General features: G+C 40.3%; 1 protein-coding gene across 1 annotated transcript in view; it reads right to left on the reverse strand.

The window, feature by feature from the left end:
• Positions 1 to 18,750, reverse strand: part of LOC106112740 (chloride channel protein C-like) — an 81,073-nt gene that overhangs the window by 53,527 nt on the left and 8,796 nt on the right. Inside the window, 8 exon segments of the mRNA XM_055800196.1 lie at positions 540 to 711; positions 2,302 to 2,473; positions 2,967 to 3,067; positions 6,509 to 6,606; positions 11,385 to 11,499; positions 11,501 to 11,577; positions 14,675 to 14,918; positions 17,674 to 17,766. Of these exon segments, the coding sequence (XP_055656171.1) occupies positions 540 to 711; positions 2,302 to 2,473; positions 2,967 to 3,067; positions 6,509 to 6,606; positions 11,385 to 11,499; positions 11,501 to 11,577; positions 14,675 to 14,918; positions 17,674 to 17,766 (1,072 nt within the window).

An 18,750-nucleotide genomic window follows, 5' to 3' on the forward strand; every position in this document is an offset into this window, starting at 1 on the left:
CCAGAGAGATCTAGGAGGCGTCCCATTGCATCACTTGGCCATACTACTGTAAATCCTTCCCTTACTCCACCCTGAAGGCCATATTCAGCCCCAATGTAAAAAGATGCATTGCACAAGGCCCCCAGCCCCCATAGAAGTCAATTCACAAGCCAAACAGTGTGATCTACCATTTTTTTTGTAAACCAGAAGAAACCAAAGATAGTATATTCTGTGTTCTTGTTTGTAAATCTCAGATGCCATTATAATTTCTGCAACCCCCCAAAAAATTTAAACATTGGAAAACAGATAATCAGATTTCTCAAAGTGTTATTTCCAAACTTACACTTCACAAATAAAAGGTCCCAGAAAAAAAGAAGAAAAAGGAAAAAAAAAAAAAACAAAAAACCCAAAACTCTTCAGGCAAGCTAGAAATAGCCAGGCCAATAATTTATTTCTCTGTGATTCAATGTGCATGGAACACCTGTGGTTCATTTAGCTGCAGCAGCAAAAGCTCAACTCAACCTTGGCCACACAAATACTTAAAAACTGAACATACATACCATTATCACAGTGAGGGAGATGGGTTAGTCTTGACACACCACTGAAAATGAGGCAGCTCCAATGGCAGCAAAGAGACCTGGATCAATCCATGTTCCGTATTCATTAGTTTGAACACCAAAAACAGAAACAAGGATCAAGTCGATTATCCTACCATACAAAGCTCCTGTGTACCTGTATGCAAGAAGAAACAAAGCAATCCTCTTGCCAATGATAGTGTTTTCTACAAATGCTTCTAATATTCTGCTGATCTTGGATTAATTTTGTCAACTTCTGTAGTGACCCCTCTCCCAAGAAAAGCTCTAGCACCCTTCCTTCGTATAACCATTTACTTAGTGTTGATCACTAGCATGAAACTGCCAGATCTACCATATTTTGAAGAAAAAGGACTATCGGCACGTCTGTCTTGATGTCCTTCAAAGTCAGATAAAAATGAACCTTACTAGAATCCAGTCAAAAGTATAGATCACAGATGCACACACTGGGATATTTCAGATAAAAAGCCTACACTTCTAGAGCTCAGGCCTTATATAATTTCTTAAAATTAAGTCTACCTGTGTCCCATAAACCTGGCAAGTAAAATAATACAGCCATATAAAAAATGGGCAAAATAGAGTAACCGGTACTAATGACCTGCTCAAAGCTAACCAGGAATGAAGCTGTGAAGAGAACCCTGGAGTCCTCAAACCAACCATATGCTACACTGAAGAGCAAAACCAAAATTGAGCACAGTTGGGCAGGTAATTGCTGGCATGATACACAGCATTTCATTCCATATGCAAGGAATTAAATACACAGATTCAAGCATCAGCCAATGAACTGGATTTGTACAGACATTCACCTTCCAGAAATGGTGAATTATTATTATTATACAAAAGCCATCTATATGATATAGATTATTTGATTTGAGGAGCATCGTCTTGTATCATTACACAACTTTTTCCCACTTACTCATGCAATTGATTCATTTTATTTGAAGGATGCAATTCTAATATTTCTAGAATTGTTATAAAAATGAAGTTATTGGGTCAGAAACACGGGTGCTTGCTGACAGACTATCTGTATCTATTCAGCCAAGTATGCCATGTTTCAGCAAACACAGCATATTAAAAATTTATTTAGATAACAGTTTGGGGAACATAGGAGGCAAATACTATGGGGTAGGGCAAAGGCAGAAGGTTGTACACTCAACTATCTCTTTTTAGAATTGTTTCAGTATTTGAACTGCATTATGCTGGGTACCCAGTCTCCAGCCATGGCTCCCTGATTGCTGAACATTAAACCTCTCAAAATTAGTGTAAGAACTTTGCTCAAGCCTGCCACAGCTTTCTAAAATGTAAAACAATAGGCCTAATTGCAGTTTTCTCCAAAGTCTAGGGTGTTGATGTCCAAGATTAAGATTCAAGCTATTAGGTGCACAAGAAACAGATGAAAAGCCTGGATCTGAACCCATATTTTACAGTTACAGAGACGGAGCCAGCAGCCAAGACTCTCCAGGTCCCTAAAGGACGCAAATGATCTATACTTGGAAAGCACATAGTTTTGGCTATAGTCCTTCCACAGCTATTCTCAGATGATTTTTCTTCATTCTCTTCCACAATTTTAGCATCTCTTTCCAAGCAAGCCATCATGTTCCACCTATATAACCTCCTCCAAGCAGTTATAGCTTTGCTATTGCCAAGCTTTCAGCTTACAATTCAGACTGTTGCTACTCAACACAGGCCTTTTGTACAGGAGGCTCAAACCAAGACAGGTGAAGCTTACAGCATAGGAATAACCAGGCCACTGGCAACAGCAGAACCTGCTGTCCAACAGCTGAGGATGAAATAAAATGCCAAAGCAGTGCAGAGGGAAGCATATCCAAATTCTTCATGAGTCCCACATTTTAAAAGATATGTGATCCCTCGCTTCCCATTTTCAACAAGAAAAGCAACAGCTGCAACACAGAGGAAGAGATGTGGAGAGATACAAAACATTAAGAGGATCCTTTACAAAAATAGAATAATAGTGTTAATTTGCCTAAACCTGATTAAAAAAAATCAGCAAAGTGCACAGACAGTTAATTGGAGTTTACATGACAGCCTGAGCATCTGGGGCACTTTCAGGAAAACAAAGAATATTTGTTCTTTCCAGTCTGGTCTGAGTGACGTTAATCTTGATCAAAACAAGGAGAAACTGCAGCCATTTAAGCCAGAAAGGCAACTATACTACTTCAGCAGGGCTCTTTGCCTATTCTTTTCAGGGTAGTAAGTCAGGAACTTCCCAGCATACTTGGCTCAAATATGGAATTTAATTCTGATGTATCCCTCAAAAGGGAGCACTACGTTACTTTGAAGAAAACCAACATTATGAGTAAATATACTTGGATATCACCTCAAATTACATAAATGCAGTTTGTTCCCAGGTACCAATCATTTAGTTCCCGTTACCTTGACTGAAGGTTTGATTAGAATATCTGACTCCATCTGCACCAATCCATGTGCTTGATGAACAGCTATATTCTGAAATTTCCATCTTAAACTGATTTATGCTTAAAGACAAAAAAAAAATAAAAAAATGGATGAATAAATCACCTTAGTGCCTGTACAGAACATGTCTATTAGATATAAATTTTACACAAAACCCTACTTTCCCTTACATCTCTCAAGCTGTTTTATTAACTAATAAATCTAGTGTACCAGATCAGTTTATTAATTATTCTACTAAACTAATAAATCTGGTTTAGCAGAGCTCATATTCCTCTACATAAACAAGCCTCCTGCTGAAGAAACCCAAAATTTCCAAAACCAGGAATCACATTAGACTGCCTAAAACCGGAAAACAGAGGGAAAAAATCTGATGAAAATTCCCAGCCAGGCCTTGGTCTCCTTATCCATCACATATCATTGTAACACTATAAAACAGGATTAGCAGACCAAAAATTTATCATTCCTGATGAACACCTTCAGTGGGTACGTACAGTGTCCCAAGCTGACAGATGCATTTGCAGTTAGAAAGCTTTGCACAGGAGAGCACATGGAGAACTGGAAGAACTTGGAGGTTTCCTCTTGCACAGCAGCATAGGCTATACCCAAACCACACCTAAAAGATATTTGTCCAACACGTTCTTAAAGCCCTCCTTCAGTAAATACTGGCACTAGTTATTTCAACATCTTGCAACCTAGACTGCCGGTTATCATGCTGACCATGACCAGCCACCTTCTCAATCTCTGTCATCTGGAGCAACTGCACTCTTCAAGCAGGTACGACTTTCTTCTTCCAGTCTGGAAAGCATCCAGCATGTTTTGGACATCACCACAACCTAAACAGTAACACTATGAACTCTGTTTCTGGAACAAAGAGCAGGAGATCTGTGGTATTTGACCCACCTGAACTCAGTTCCCTGCTCAGAACTACAAGGAAAACTTAAAATGCTGCCAACATCTAGTACAAGAAAATTTATTCCAGACCCCAGATTGGCAACCAGAGGAACACAAGATACTTCCCAATCCTGTATTTGCTTTTTACATTAATCCAACGACTCCAACAAGAATATATTCCAAATTCATAACCGTCAATAAAAAATAAAAAAACTTACTACTCCGTCCTGCTTTAGAAGTCATATGGTTGTGTAACCCACTTATAGCAAAGGCTCAAGTTCTATATAAATGTCTATTACCATTAAAGAAGTGCGCACACAAAAACCCACACATCCGAGAGGCAATTTGAAGGTTGCAGCAATGCCAAAGTAACAGAGAGAGAAACAACAAAAGAAAATTTTTTTACAATTAAAATACATGGTTGAGCAAGAAGAACAAAGCATAGAGGGTGGAGACATAGTACTTGTTTACACGCAGGGTTTTGTACCACTAACTCTCTTTCCACTTGAAATCAGTACAGTTAGTTAAGACAGATTTCTCCCTGGTGCCAACAGGAGGACTGCACTGCCATACTGCATGCTGCAGGAATACATGTGTTGTACCCAGACCTGCTAACAGAAGAAGCCCATTGCTCCTTTACCTCCTTCTCCTGCCTCCCTATGACCTCCTATTCCTCCTCGTAGGAATATCAAGGCCTGCTGGAAGCACTACAACATGCTACTAAAAGCACCGCTCCAGCATAAATTTATGAGGATGTTATGCTAGAAGGAAGCACTGTCCTACTGACATAGCCGCATACAGCCTCATCTGGAGCTGTAGCTCTTATACTGTCATGTTTTAAATGAAAAAAAACCTTACACTTCACTGAGTTGGATCAGCACAAAAGACAAAAACATTTTACAATTTTTTCATTACATAGTTCTTATTAGAAATCTTAAAGCAGCAAGGGTGCCTATTACTAACCTGTTGGATCTCCAAAGGTTAATGATACTTACCTATCTCTGGAGAACTGACTAAGAACCTCAGATCGCACCAAGATGAGCCAAATCTACATGGTCCTAACTGCAAACATAATTACCTTTTTAAATGTCTAAGAACAGGAGAACAGTGAAGAAAGTTCTTTTTCAGGTTTAGTCTTGTACTTTATTACAAGCTTCCTAGAAACATTATCCCTACCTTCAGCACACGCATGACCCTGCAAAGTCCAGAACGATTTGGTGTTTAATTTCCTTCAGATCTATCCATTTTCAACAGCATGTACTCTTTATAACTTGTAGCCACACCAAATGAAAAATTGGCACTAAGACCATTTAGCCTCTAGGTTGGATCAGCCTGACTATTTTTGATTCAGAGACAGTCAAAAAAAAGCAATTAAATTATCATGGTTTCAGATGTTTTTCCTTTAGAGCAAAAATAGTTTTGTTTTGAAAAATAACATTTTGCAAGCCTTTAGTCCTTAAATAAAAAAGGCTGTCAGGGTGAGGAAAAGGGCTTTTCCTGTACCAATCCAAAGAGCCATAGTCACCAAATCCTGGTGCTAAGTGCAAAGTTTGCTTTTATAAAGAATATGTAAATACATTTTATAGCAAACAATACTGAACAAGGCATTGCAAGTCAAGTGACAGTCCAGAATTGAGCAAGAATAGAAAAGTATGTCTGCTTTCTATATACTTAATAAACTATTCAGGGTCCACTCAGCAATGGCAAGTTATTCAGTATTTACAGTTCTTATGCAATATATGTGACGCTGCCCACCTGGAAGGAGGAATTCATAATTTTTGCAAATTTATGAATTTGTAAAACTAGAAGTTGGTAGTGACTTTTTGCAGTAACTGTGAAATCAAGCTGTCATTTAACCTTAATCTGAGCAATTCTTTTTCTACTTCCTCTGGATTCCTTATAGGTATTTCTCAAGAAAGGAACATGGACTGCAAAACCTGTATCAGATTCAAGGATCTCTTCAACTGCATCACCCACAAAATCCTTAGCCATTCAGCCACCTATTCCCTGCTTGTTTATTAACACAACGTTTGTCATTTTAAGTGTCTGGATTACAGTTTCTGCTGTAGTGGCATGTGCTCTGGTGTTTTTACCTGTCAGCGTTCTTGTATAGAGATCAAACCATGTCCCTCAGCCAATATCCTCACTGAAGCTGAGGATAACAAAAGTTTTTCACCAGTTTCCAGTTTCAGATTTCCAACTAAAGCACCATCTGTCTCCTATAAGCTTATATACCTATCTGTAAAGTCTATACACCTTTAAAAGCAAAATTAGGATTCTAAATTGAAAAAGAGCTTGTGTGATACATACAGCCATGTTTCAGGCTCTTTTCATTTAACTCACTTTTGTTTCTTACTTCCCCCCCGGCTTTTTTTTTTTCTTTAATTTGACATGATGGCAAATGTCTCTCACTGGAAAGGTTTAAGTGTGATTAAATTTCAGTGATTAAAAGATTAAGTGTGATTCTTGTCTCTACAGGAATTCATTTTAAACATTCGGCTCTGATGCACCTTTGAATTTTTCCATCCCAAATCCTTGTAACAACTAACTAGGAGAAATGGTTCATAGATAATATTTACATAGATATGTTCCTGGTGATTCTCCCCACTTACATTTCTGCATTGTTTCTTAGCTGGTTGCTTCTTATGCTCATGACTGGAGTGCAAGGAAAGAAATACGGTAAATATATTGTAACAGTTGTCGTACATACCTGCAGGCATTAAAATAAGTAAACAGACTATTGTGAGATGTAGAAACAGACAAAAACAGAAAGAAAAGTGTCTAAAAGCACTAATGGCAGCAGCTACCACAAGGAAATTGCCCACATATCCCAGAAGATCAGCATTTGCTCATAAGCAATAGTTAAGGCCCAGATTCATCCTTTCTAACTTCAGAGACTGGACTTGCAACTAGGCAACTGGCCACCAGTTCTGTAGCTACCAGAGACCACCGCTACCTGCAGAAAGACTTGCAGCATGTGGGACGCTCTATGCATGCCCAGCCTCCCCACCAGGCGCCACGGCAGCCAGTGGAGACCCAGCCAGAGTTGGGTCTCCAACTCCTTGCAGGCTACTGGCCTGAGACTGCAACTTGTGCACAGCACGGATCCAGGATCTGTGTGTCTTTCATTAAGGACCTAGTTTTCTGGCTGGTACTTCAAATTCTGCTGTATGTCAAAAACAATCACTGCTTCAATTTAAATTGCTTCCTGATTTATGCAAATTTAAAGTCCCTTGTTAGAATGAACAGCTAAAGACTTGTTCCTAACTTGCAAACTTATTGCTTCCATTCTCTTATAAGGAGAACATTTTGAAAGGACTAACATTCAGTCAATCGACAGAAGGAAGCTCCTAGACATCCTAGCAATACTTGACAGCTCTAATGCCTAAAGCAGATTACATACTACACAGTAGACACACAGGCATTGCAATCCAAATGGACGAAGGGACTTTAACAGGTCTTTCTACTAGCTTTCCGTATACCCATTCTGAAGTAAACATGAATGAAACCAAAAGTGTTTGAAACAGAGCACAGCAGAAGGTGTTTTCACTGGCTGCTTTGCATACATCAAGAGCAAAAGTGTTTTTTACATGAGATGACTATTTCAGTTACGCATATTTTTCAATACAGCATAGTTCAATATAACAAAGCTATATTTCATTCAAAACTAATGTTAAGGTTTTTATCTTAGCTGAGATTAATTCACATTTCTAAATAAATGAAGATACATCCAAAAAAAAAAAGAAAAAATATTTTTAAAAAATGTCAGTAGACATCGGGAGAAAAACTACTGGAACACACAACCATATTTCATGCACTCTGTGGATTTTTTTAAAAGAGCTCAGATAGCACATTTATAGACACCCTCAAGCTGAGATTCAGCTGTGTGCAGTTGTAATGATTTGTCAGACAATCGTATCTCAAGCCTTTGTTTCCCTGTATCTCAAAGATTATAAGCTTATGTGCAGAGCACATCTACAAGAGATAGATGAAACTGGGAGCAGTTAGGTCTTCGCAAAGCTCAGGTCAGGTTTTGTTTCTGAAAACTTAACTCTGGGACAGTTCAAACCCAGGTCAATTTTTTGCCAAAGCCTCAAAGTCCAAAGGGAGCTAGAAGGACAGCTAGCCTGGAGCCAGTGGCTACATATTTAAAATAGTAGCCTATCTTCACAGCTAGGTAGACAAAAAAAAAAAATTAATCTTCTCAAGTAACCTTTTAAAGTTTTGACAGCTTAATATGTAAGTATATATGCATATATCCTTAAATTGTCCACCCTGCCCATGGAAACACTGAGCTTTTGGAACAGAAGCATTAGTCAACTTGATTAAAAAAATAGAAAGATAGCTCTGCCAGATTCTTGGCAAAACATTATCTACGTTGTGATTTCCTCACAGAGAGAAAGGTGATGAATTGAGGAGAAGCAAACACAGGCCAAGGGGCAGAAGGGCACTTAGGAAGACGGCTTTGCCTAATCTATGGGCTGAAGATTAGATATTCAATTCCAGTCAAAGGAATGGCACTTCGGGTTATGTTGTGGGTGTGGAAGACACTGTGATGGGTTCTTTCCAAGTTTAAAGGCAAACTGGTTTATACAAGATTATTTTTGGTTAAAGTCACTGTGACACAGTTTCTCTCAGTTGCCTGATTATGTTAGTTTATTAAAAAAAAAAAAATCTATGCTTCTCTCTCAGATCAAACAGTTTTTTTCCTGAAGTTTTTTGCCAAGTTATAATAAAATAAGGACTGTGACCTGAGCAGGACCTTCTAGAGCTAATAAAAAGCAAAAACAGTCTGAATAAGAGTTCGTGCTACAAAGTTAATGTAAAAAATCAGTATTTTTAAAAAAACATTTACAGGATGAAGAAAAAGTATACAAACAGAAAAGCTCTGGTAAGCACTACAGCCCTACAAAACACATGCTGTTCTCCCAGTTTCAGGTATGATCTGGCAAGGTGCTAACCACTGCATGAACTGTTGGAGTCAGTAAGGCACTACTCATAAACAATATACAATAACTCTTAGGAGGCATTTTCTTTGCCTGACACTAAATCTTCGCTAGCTGACGTTTAGTCCTATAGTATCTTCTAAGATACTGGGTCTCATTGGCTTATGTTGTGGTTTGTTTAGGTTTGGGTTTGGTGGGTTTTTTTTCCAAAAAGTAACAAGGAACTGTGTGGGTTTTATGTGTTTATGTAGTTTATGCATGGGTTTCGTAATGTACTATGAGAAAGCCAAACCCTTCCCAATAGTAGGAGACGCAGCTATCAAACACACAGCTCCAGCTCCAAATTGTGAAAATAGTAATTGTTACAAACCTGACCCCTCACACACAGAGATCCTTTGGAAACCGTGGCATCTACACAGGGCTAATGGGAATCACAGATGGGACTCTATTCCTCATCCTGCTGGTTTGAAAACTGGATTTTTGTTAGGATGTCCCACTGCAGCGCTCAACAGCACAAAGCGCCGAATCCTTTGCAAGACCTGGGCACAAATTTGTAGCACAACGAAAGAAGGCTGGGCAGTGGAAAGAATCTCCCTAGAGCTGAGAAAACCCCTTTTCCCTGCCTCCCTTTACCCAGTCCTCCGAACGTGGAAGCAAAAAGCTTCGAGTGAGCTTCCTCAAGGTGTCACCGCTCGGCGAGATGTCGAGCAGCCGCGGCTGCAGACTGACACGCCGGCATCCTGCCGCTGAGAGGAGCTAAACGCCTCTGGTCTCGATGGCATGGACCTGCTCCCGCACCGCCCCTTCCCGGGCATCCCGCCTCCTTCCCGCCTCCTCCTCCTGCCGCAGGTCACGATTCACCTCCGATGTGCCTACGAGGGAACCCAACGAGCAGGTTGACCCTCGTCGCAACGGGCAGGACCAGGCAGAGGAAGAGGAGCTGCAGTGCCGCAGCACCCAGAGCTTTCCAGGACTGAATGAAATCCACTCTTTCAGACCATAACGAGACGAAAAATAGTGCAACCGATGGGAAACGTATGCAGCCCTGTACCAGTCTGTGGCGAGCTTGCAGAGACTTGACCATGTGCCTCAATCTACTGTTATTCACACTTTTGGATCCAAAAGTTTCTCCTCTCGTATTTAAAATACCAGTTGTTTTCCTCCCAGTATCATCCAGGTCACTGATGCACACCAACATTATTGCTCTTCCCTGAAGCGTATGTCTTTTTGTTGGCTCAGAGCAGGGGCCACTGAAGGCATGTCTGGGCTGATGGGAGGAGAGCACCTATATGGCCAGCCCCTTGGTCTACAGTAGAGCAACCCTCTCTCCACGAGAGAGGGAAAAAAAGTAAACAATATAAAAAACCATACATCGCCTACATAAAACATACTGGCAAGTCTGCCTAAGAGAGTGCAGAAGAAAGGGGCTTCAGTGTGCACCAATTTCCCAAGGTCATCTCAACACCTAAAAAGGTCTGAAAACTCCTCAGAAACACTTACTCAAAAATGGTGGAAAACCAGGAAAATTATGACAAGCAGCTGTTCACTAGAGAAACTTGCAGAGAACCCCAAATTTGCACTATTTACTAAAAGTGCAGCAGAAAAGCTCCGAAAGCTTCCTTCCTCCACATTTAATAACATACTTAGTTAAAAGCAAAGCACAGAATTGAAAATTATGAAAATGTTCAAAATATGGGAACCTTTTGTCTATACCCTTTTCATTCCAGTGGCATGATCCTCCCCAAAGCCATGAATGCCAAATGGAAACTCCAAAGCTTAGTAGTAAAATGGGCCCATCATGCCTCCCCAGGAAATCTGAGACTCCAGGCTGACCTCCATCAGTAACCACTAGGGATAACTGACTCCAGATACACAGTTAGCTCCAGAAAGTTTTGTGTACCTATCCATAACTTTTAAACCCTCTTTTAAACCATTTATTCTTCATGCGTGCATTCTTGTTAAACCAGGCAGAAATCTCGTGTTTTGTCTTGAGGCAAAAATACACATAGTTATGGTCATAGTGTCTTAATTGTTCTTTCCAACATAACAGCTGAAACAGTGCCCAGGTGGGGAGGTGTGGAGGAGGATGCCCACCTGGTTCTGCTACACCAGCAAGCTGTGTGGGGTAATGAGAGGATCAATCACTAGCAAGGAAAAATGGAGAAAAATTGATGAAATCTACTTGTGACAGCCCCCTGTAGATTGTAAATAAATGCAAAAGCACACCAACATAACGGCCACGTGTCACTAAGATGGTGTAGTACCATCACAGTAGAGCAGCAGTGTAAGAGCAACTCTACAGGAAAAATACTTCAAGCATAAAAAAAAAAAAAAAAAAAAAAAAAATCTTCTCCATTTCTTATATACCCACCAACATCAAATACCTATATGTACTTTGGAAATCCGTATGTTTGCTGTAATGTGTTGCATGTTATCAAGTACCAGCAGGTCAGACCCACTTTTCCATACATCCAATTTATGACCTGCCCTCATTAGACACTGTAAATATTATATAATGAAGAGAACCATATTATTTACTTACAAGAATGAGCAGAGTTTCCAACAGCTTGCTTGTTTTTCTAAGGGATACTTTTGGAATTGAATTAAAGAACCGCATACCTAATTCATTAATCTTTACATTTAGGGAAACAAAGAGCTCCCAGAAGACCTCCAAGCATTCCAAGGAAGACGGTTGGAACGAAGGCCAAGACATTCATGTCCAGCAAGTTCTTAACCTGAATCAAAGCGAAAAAAATGTTCTGAGCATCCTGCCAGTAACATGACATATTGCACCCTCTCTTACAAAACCTGATACCACAAAGTGATTCCCATACAGGAAATAAATCTTTCCTTGTGGTTTAGGGAGCTCAGCTAATTAACTTAAAGCTGATCTCATGAGAGATGGTGTACATCTCACAGGAGTGGAACCAGCAGGTAGACACTGGTGTTGGCACACATAGCAGGAACCTCTGTGATGCACTGCAGTTACCACAAGCACTCAGCATTTCAGGTTACATCCAAGTACACATGATATAATGGCCTTAACGAACACTTCAAAAGACTCTGCTGAACCAGAGCTTTGCTCACTGTTCATATATTGTGTCAACCTGCATCCATGTGCATTGAGATAATTTAGAAGTAAATTTATTTAAGTAAAACTGTGAAAATTGATGCTGATCTGGAACAACTCACAGAAAAACAAATCACAACATATAGAATATAAACTGGCAGCTGGAATAGTTATTGAATTTTCTGCTTGATTACTCAACAGGCACTAAGGATGAGAGCAATACCATGTTTTAATTTTATCTTCCAGCCAGCAAAGAGGGGTCAACAGATTGGTGGCAATCTATTACAAGCTGTGAGGATATTATTTCCCTAGCCCAGACTTGGACTTATACAGCTTTTTGTCAAGATTAGGATCTGGACAGAGTAAGAGATTATAAAATGCTCAAAAAAACTCCTGGTAAAAAGGGTTGTCTGAAAAAAAAGTCCTAAACTGGTATAATCTTGGGGGTAGCAGATGGAGAAACTCTCAGCCTTCCATCCAGCCAAGCTTGAAGAGTTGGTCCATTGGGTGCTATGGACTGAGAAACTGGGTCTGGAAGAGGAAGAATCCCAGCAGCTATTCCCAGGCAGAAGCAGCCCAACACCTGCAGGATACACTCTCAGGGAGTAGGGAGAGATGTAAGGCATATTGTGCCTTATAATCAGGACTACAACCATCACATATGTCGGTACTCTAAGTACTAAGCAAAACTAATAATGCTATTTTTACCAATAGCTGCAACAAAATCCATCCTTTTCCAAAGGATTTAAAGAGCTCTAATATTTAACATGTTGAAATTCAGTGAGAAGTAGCTTAATTTAAAATAGAAAAAATCTGGTTTATTTACTGCAGGACCCAGGTGTCTTGCATTATATTCTACTTAATTCCAAACTTGCACTAAAACTAAAAATGGACATACAAGGTTTTATTGTTTTCTCTCCCTGCCTCCATTTTTCCTAAGGGAAAGATATACTGGGATATTTGTTTTAAAGTACTGTGCATGTACATGTGAGTGCTCCATGCACTGGGAATGAAAGGTTGCACAGTGTATTGTTTGTTTTTGTTGTAGTAGCAGCCACAGGCTTTGGCCAGTCATCAAGAAAAATCTGCTACCTACAGAGCAAGTTTCACTTCTACAACTAATCCAATGGTCTATGTAAAAATAAAGTGAAGCTTCCTGCAAATCTCATGCTCTGGAGTACAATAAACCCCCCTTGTAACATTATGCTAGGTAGTATGAAACTAAAGCAAACAAATAGTTTTCTTGAGAGACATAACCACAACCTTTCAACTCGGAGTTTATCCACTGTAAACTGTGTTGGTTAATGCCACAAAACATGAAAGAAGTAAAATTTCCCCTGAGCCCTGTGTTTGGTGAAACAAAAATATCTCTGGTTATCTGCATTGCATTGAGAGCCAAGAACTATTGAACCCTGCCAGAAGTCATGGTGATAATAATTTTAGCTATCTTTTTCCTCTAATGACACTAAGAGAGAAAAGAAGGAGACAGAATCCACTTCTCTTTTCAGAAAACAACCTGAAAGGAGTGTTGAAAGAGCAACGCTTATTCTAAAATAGCAGTTGAGGTGAATCCACTCTCCCTGTGCACACAGCTGTTCATTACACAATACATTGGCTTCAGCAATGAATCTGAAAGCCTTCAGAAAGCCTGACCTTTTCCCTGTCCGTGTAGTCTCACCTTTCCACCACAGATTTTTATCTTCTTGGTTGTGTCACTGCAACTTTTTGGGGGGCTGCAATATGAGCTGGTCGACACAAAGAATCTGGGTTGAAAACCAATGTCTTCTCCACTTGCCCCAGCTAAACTTGTGGTAAAGGAAATATACCCCAAATATTTTTGCACAGCATATGGAAAATCATTGTATCAGGCAGCATGCACACAAAAAAAGTTGCCCATTTTCCCAGCCAAGCTATGCCTACCTGTGGAAAATACCATAATCTCTGGTTTCTGCATTGCTAGAGAGATACAAGTCAGAAGAGATTCAGTGAGCAATTAAAGTGATCAGGGAATTACCTTAGGAAAAATTGAATTAGTAGCAAAAAGTGGACTGGGATTCAGGTCAGGTTTTTATCTCTAGTTCTCTAATTGATCTTCAAGTCAAATACAAAGAAGAATATTTAGGCAAGAAGTGAAGATCATGATACTTGCACGTCACTATTGAATCACCTTGCAATAAAAATGAGCGAAAGACATAACAAAAACAACTACTTTTAGGCAGACACAAGATAAAATTCAAAGATCAAGGTTGTGTCGTGCTGGAAGGACTCAAGTAAACATAGCTGAGATTGAAGGTCACCTCTGTTGTGCAACCAGGAACAAACAGTGATTACATATTTTCAAATGTTTAATCTGCAAGCACAGTACAGCAATGCCTGCAGCAACAACAAGGAGCTCAAGCCAACTACAGGAGAAGAGGACACCCTATTTAAGAGCTTATCTGCTTCTTCTTTTACTTTAAAGTAGCCCTCTCCTATCCAGCACCAATACAGAAAGTTATCTTAACAACTTACATGATCAGCTAATAAGCAAACAGTAGATGCTTTGTTCACTTCAGTTTAGAACAAAACAACTCTGTATTGTATCTAAGTGATTAAAAGATGCCAAGTATGAAGGCTTCTGTATCCACTGATCTAATAATTGTACATATACCATCCTTTCCCCTTCTCAGCCCCCCTTCCCCGCTACTCCCCCAGCAACAATGCTGAAAGAGACAAACCTAAAACGTTGCACCTCTTTCCTCCCACACCCACACGGTACATACCCAAAATATAATTATTTTCTCTGCTTCAAAAAATCCAAAATTACCTCTGTAAACAAACCCATAAAGGGAAGAGGACCATAAATCTGTGGTCAACATAGCCATCAAGCAGTAGAAGAAGGTTTGCCAGGCCAGTCTGATGTCCCAGAATGAAGACACTTCTAACGTGAACAAGACCCCGCTGCCAATGGGGGCACAAAATACTGAAGCTACGCGTGCTCCCGCCCCAGCCGTAATGAAACTGCACCTACAACAAGTAGAAGAGGCAAAATCCAGGTAATGGGGAAAAGAACAGAAATGAAATACCTCCATAAACACCGTTTCCTGTCAAAGCTGGTTTTATGGGGCTGAATTTAAAGACTTGTTGGTTTATTTTGGGGCTATCATAGTGCCTTGCATCTCTAGGATTTGAGTTGAGATCCATCCGTCTTCACCTCCAGCCTTGACAAAACCCTCAATTCTGTAACATCATGCAGGGACCACCACGCCATACCAGCCAGCTGCTGAACCAGCCTGACTGAGGCCGGGCAGACATGCCACTTCACACCTGGGAAGCAGTGCAGTCACAAGGGTGAAATACTGCAGGGAAAAAGGTAAGAAAGCTTGGGATTCACTACAGAATGAGAGTACAGCCCCAGAGCCTGCAGGCTCAACACGTTGCCTCAGTTTGCAAATGTGTGAGAAATCCACAGGGAGCATGCATGCCTTGTTTCCCTCCCTGTGAAGGCGTGGAGCTCACATACACCCTGAAGAGCAACAAACTTCTGTTGCTGTAAGCTGCACTAGGAGCTCAAATGGCAAAGTTCTGCACTGTAAGCCAGTTCCAGTGAAGGAAAAAGAAAAAAAAAAAAAAAAAAAAGGAAGAAAAAAGAAAATTAATCATAAAAGAAAGGCATTAAAGGACAGACTTCCTTTATACTCTTATTATTATTTATTTTCCCACACACCACAGCATTTTCTTTCCAAAGCACGCAGTTCATTATATGAAAACAATATCTTGCATCAGACAAAAGTTACATTTTTAAGGAAGGCCACAGTATGCAAAACAGAGGGAAAAATATAGAAAGAGGGAATAAAATTATACTTTAATTCTGCCTTGGAAAATAGATTCAAATCCAGGCTTTGGGGGGATACTGGGTGATGCTGATACATATAATGCACTAATCACTAGCGCTCACCAGCTTATAAAGCCTTGCATCCTCTGGATGTGCTACCTGAGACCTCAGGGATAATTTGCAGAAATGCTGAGCATTCAAGTACTAGCTGAAGTCAACAAGCATACAAAATGCTTGAGTATTTTTAAGATTAAGAAATGCCAAGTTCTTAGCAAAAAACCTCAAACAGACCAGAGTAATCTCTAAAACATCAGAGGGCCCTTTTTTGTGTTCTCTGTGGTGTCCACAAATGTTATCAGTGCAAAGATGGGTGGCAACGAGAGTAATGGACAGAAAATAAGGGAAAAGATTAGCGAGTTCATGTGTCAAAGCCCTTAACAAAGCCCTCCAGTAAAGCTACACAGGCAACTTTATGTCTGGTATTTCCCAACTCACAAACGCTGAGTTAAGATACCCTTGTGTATGGATTTTTACTGACATATCATATCGTATCTTCACAGTGACATTGTTTCCAGCAGCAGGGAACTCAAAAGGTACTGCACGCCACAGTAAAAGCTGGGCAAGCTTTGCTTGGATGTCTTCAACCTCTTTCTCCTATCAGTTGTACATGCTATGTATCCCACCAATAGTATCAACAATGAAATTGGACCCCTCCTACACATCCATTACAGCTGCCCGATGGAGGGATGCCTTAAGATCCTTCAGTATCCTAACGCTTGCTGAGTTATACCTCTGCCTGTGACTGTACTCCGAGAGGGTACATCTCTTGAGCTTACTTAACTCCAAAAGATACCAGGAGAGTGGAAGTCTTTTGTCCTGGTCTTTGTAAAGAAGCAAGGTCTCACTCGGACTGAAATTTGTCTCTGCTGCTCACCAGCAACTCCCTCTGTGAAGGGGACTCCCACAGAATTTGTCTCTCCCAGGATGGCTCCCAACTGCAAGCTAGCACTTCTTTCTAATTATACTATAACTGGATGCTGCAGAGAAAAACAAAAGTTCTCGCTGCTTCTCTTACTGCAATTGCCGATTTATTCCATGACTAACATTTTGCTTAACCAGCACGTCTCAGATTTATTTAAATGACCGATCTTAAAAGGCTAAAGGCAAAAGAGATTCCATATCTTCCCTTTGATTTTCTTTTAAGCTACAGATAGTTCACAGTGACTGTTCATTTGAATTCCTTGTATTTCTTTGGGAAATTAACACATGGGGGTCTTTCATTTTTTCCTTGCTTTAGGAAAAAAATGGTATTGTATAGAAGTTTGTATGTCAAGATGACAATAAATACCATCCAGAAGACACAAACTGGTTTGTAATTTCTTCGTCTGGAAACTAATCTCATTAATTTCACAAAAGAGAGCTTACCAGAGTTATCTCAGACACACATGAGCAGAGAAGAGCCATATTAAAAGTGTGTCACAAAAAATTTACTTTTTCAAAACTAGAAAAATACAGCAAGGGCCCCCCGGGCACATTGTGCAATCTCCATCATCTCTTTTTTTTTCCTGGGACAGCATCACTGATTTGAGGATAAAGGCCATGTGTAAAAGTCCTGCATCTTTCTCCCTCCTTTTACAACCCAGAAGGCAATGGGAGAAGGTCTTCAGTATTAACATATTATTTCACAGGCATTCAATAAAGCAACTTGTGAACTTTGTTTTGACTAAAGACCTTTGTTTAATTAAACAACTTATTTTCAATTAGAGCAGGTGGCTTTTTCCCCATTCCAAAGTGACAAACAGCAGGAAGGCTGAAAGATTGCTGGAGCGGTATCTGTATTCCCCTTCCAGATGCAAAGGGCTCAACAGTGACTTGCCACACACCCCCGGGGCACCAAGGGTGGGTGGTGGGGCAGCCCCCCCAGGGCCCCACAGCTCTGCCCATCACTTATCAGCTGAATTCCAAGATGTGGTGAAGATCGGGAGGTGGACGCCAAGGGTGTCTGACTGCAGCTGGCTCAGGCCGCAACCCAGGAGAGCACTAAAAGTGATGTTGTATAATTGAGAGCACTCTTCAGTAAATTATTCATAAATCAGCCACGATTAAAGGCAGAGGAGGGCAGAGCCCTAGCTGGCATGCAGCAGCAAACCTAGATTGGTTTCAACAGATTTAAACATGGAAAACATGAACACATCTTTCAAATATGCAAAGTCCTGTTGACATAAAGGAGGAGGCTACTAAAGACTTTCAGATTCTTGACTCAGAGACTTAAATGTCTCTTTTGAGAGAAGTGTTGTGATGATAGACCATGAAATGCCTTTTGAAGAACTGCATGTTAATGTCTGCCCAAGTGTGGTGACACATCAGACTACAGTCCGTCATTTCAGTCATCTGTTCCCAGGTTAACAACCATGGCAGCCAGAACAGCTCTGCTTCTAACAGAATATGTGTAATGATTTAAATTATTACAGTGTGTTCCCAGGCAGCACTTCAAACTACATTTAAAGGGGGGGGGGGGGGGGGGGGGGGGGGAGGGAATCCAAACCCTTAGTGAAAAGAAAAAACTATTCATTGTATAGTCTTGGAAGACTTTTCTACAAGACTTAAATTAGGAGCCTTAATGAATGTCTCAGAGGCTTTTAGCAACTTACGTGTGTTTATGTTTAATAAAAATGGTGGATGGTTCCAGATAAATTAAATTAAACTAGCTCTTAATTCCTACATTTTAAAAAGGCATCATGTTAATACCATGCTGACTTTCTTCATGGAAATATGATTCAATCCTTTGGCTCATGCATCACTGTTACCAACCCAGCACAAAGGGGGAAAAAAATTACAGCTGCAGTCTCTGAGCTCCTGGAGACAAATGTCTGAAAGCAAAGAAAACAAAAGATACCTAAAGGGAGAGCTAAACCTTGGTAATCATTGTCTGGAAGGTTTGTGGCTGCCTCTGACTAACCATGCACTCCTATTTTTGAATATCTGAGTCATCCCCTAGGTTGCTGCACCTCCGTCCAAATGAAT

Source organism: Falco peregrinus, chromosome 3, assembly GCF_023634155.1.
Source record: "Falco peregrinus isolate bFalPer1 chromosome 3, bFalPer1.pri, whole genome shotgun sequence".
Classification (NCBI taxonomy): domain Eukaryota; kingdom Metazoa; phylum Chordata; class Aves; order Falconiformes; family Falconidae; genus Falco; species Falco peregrinus.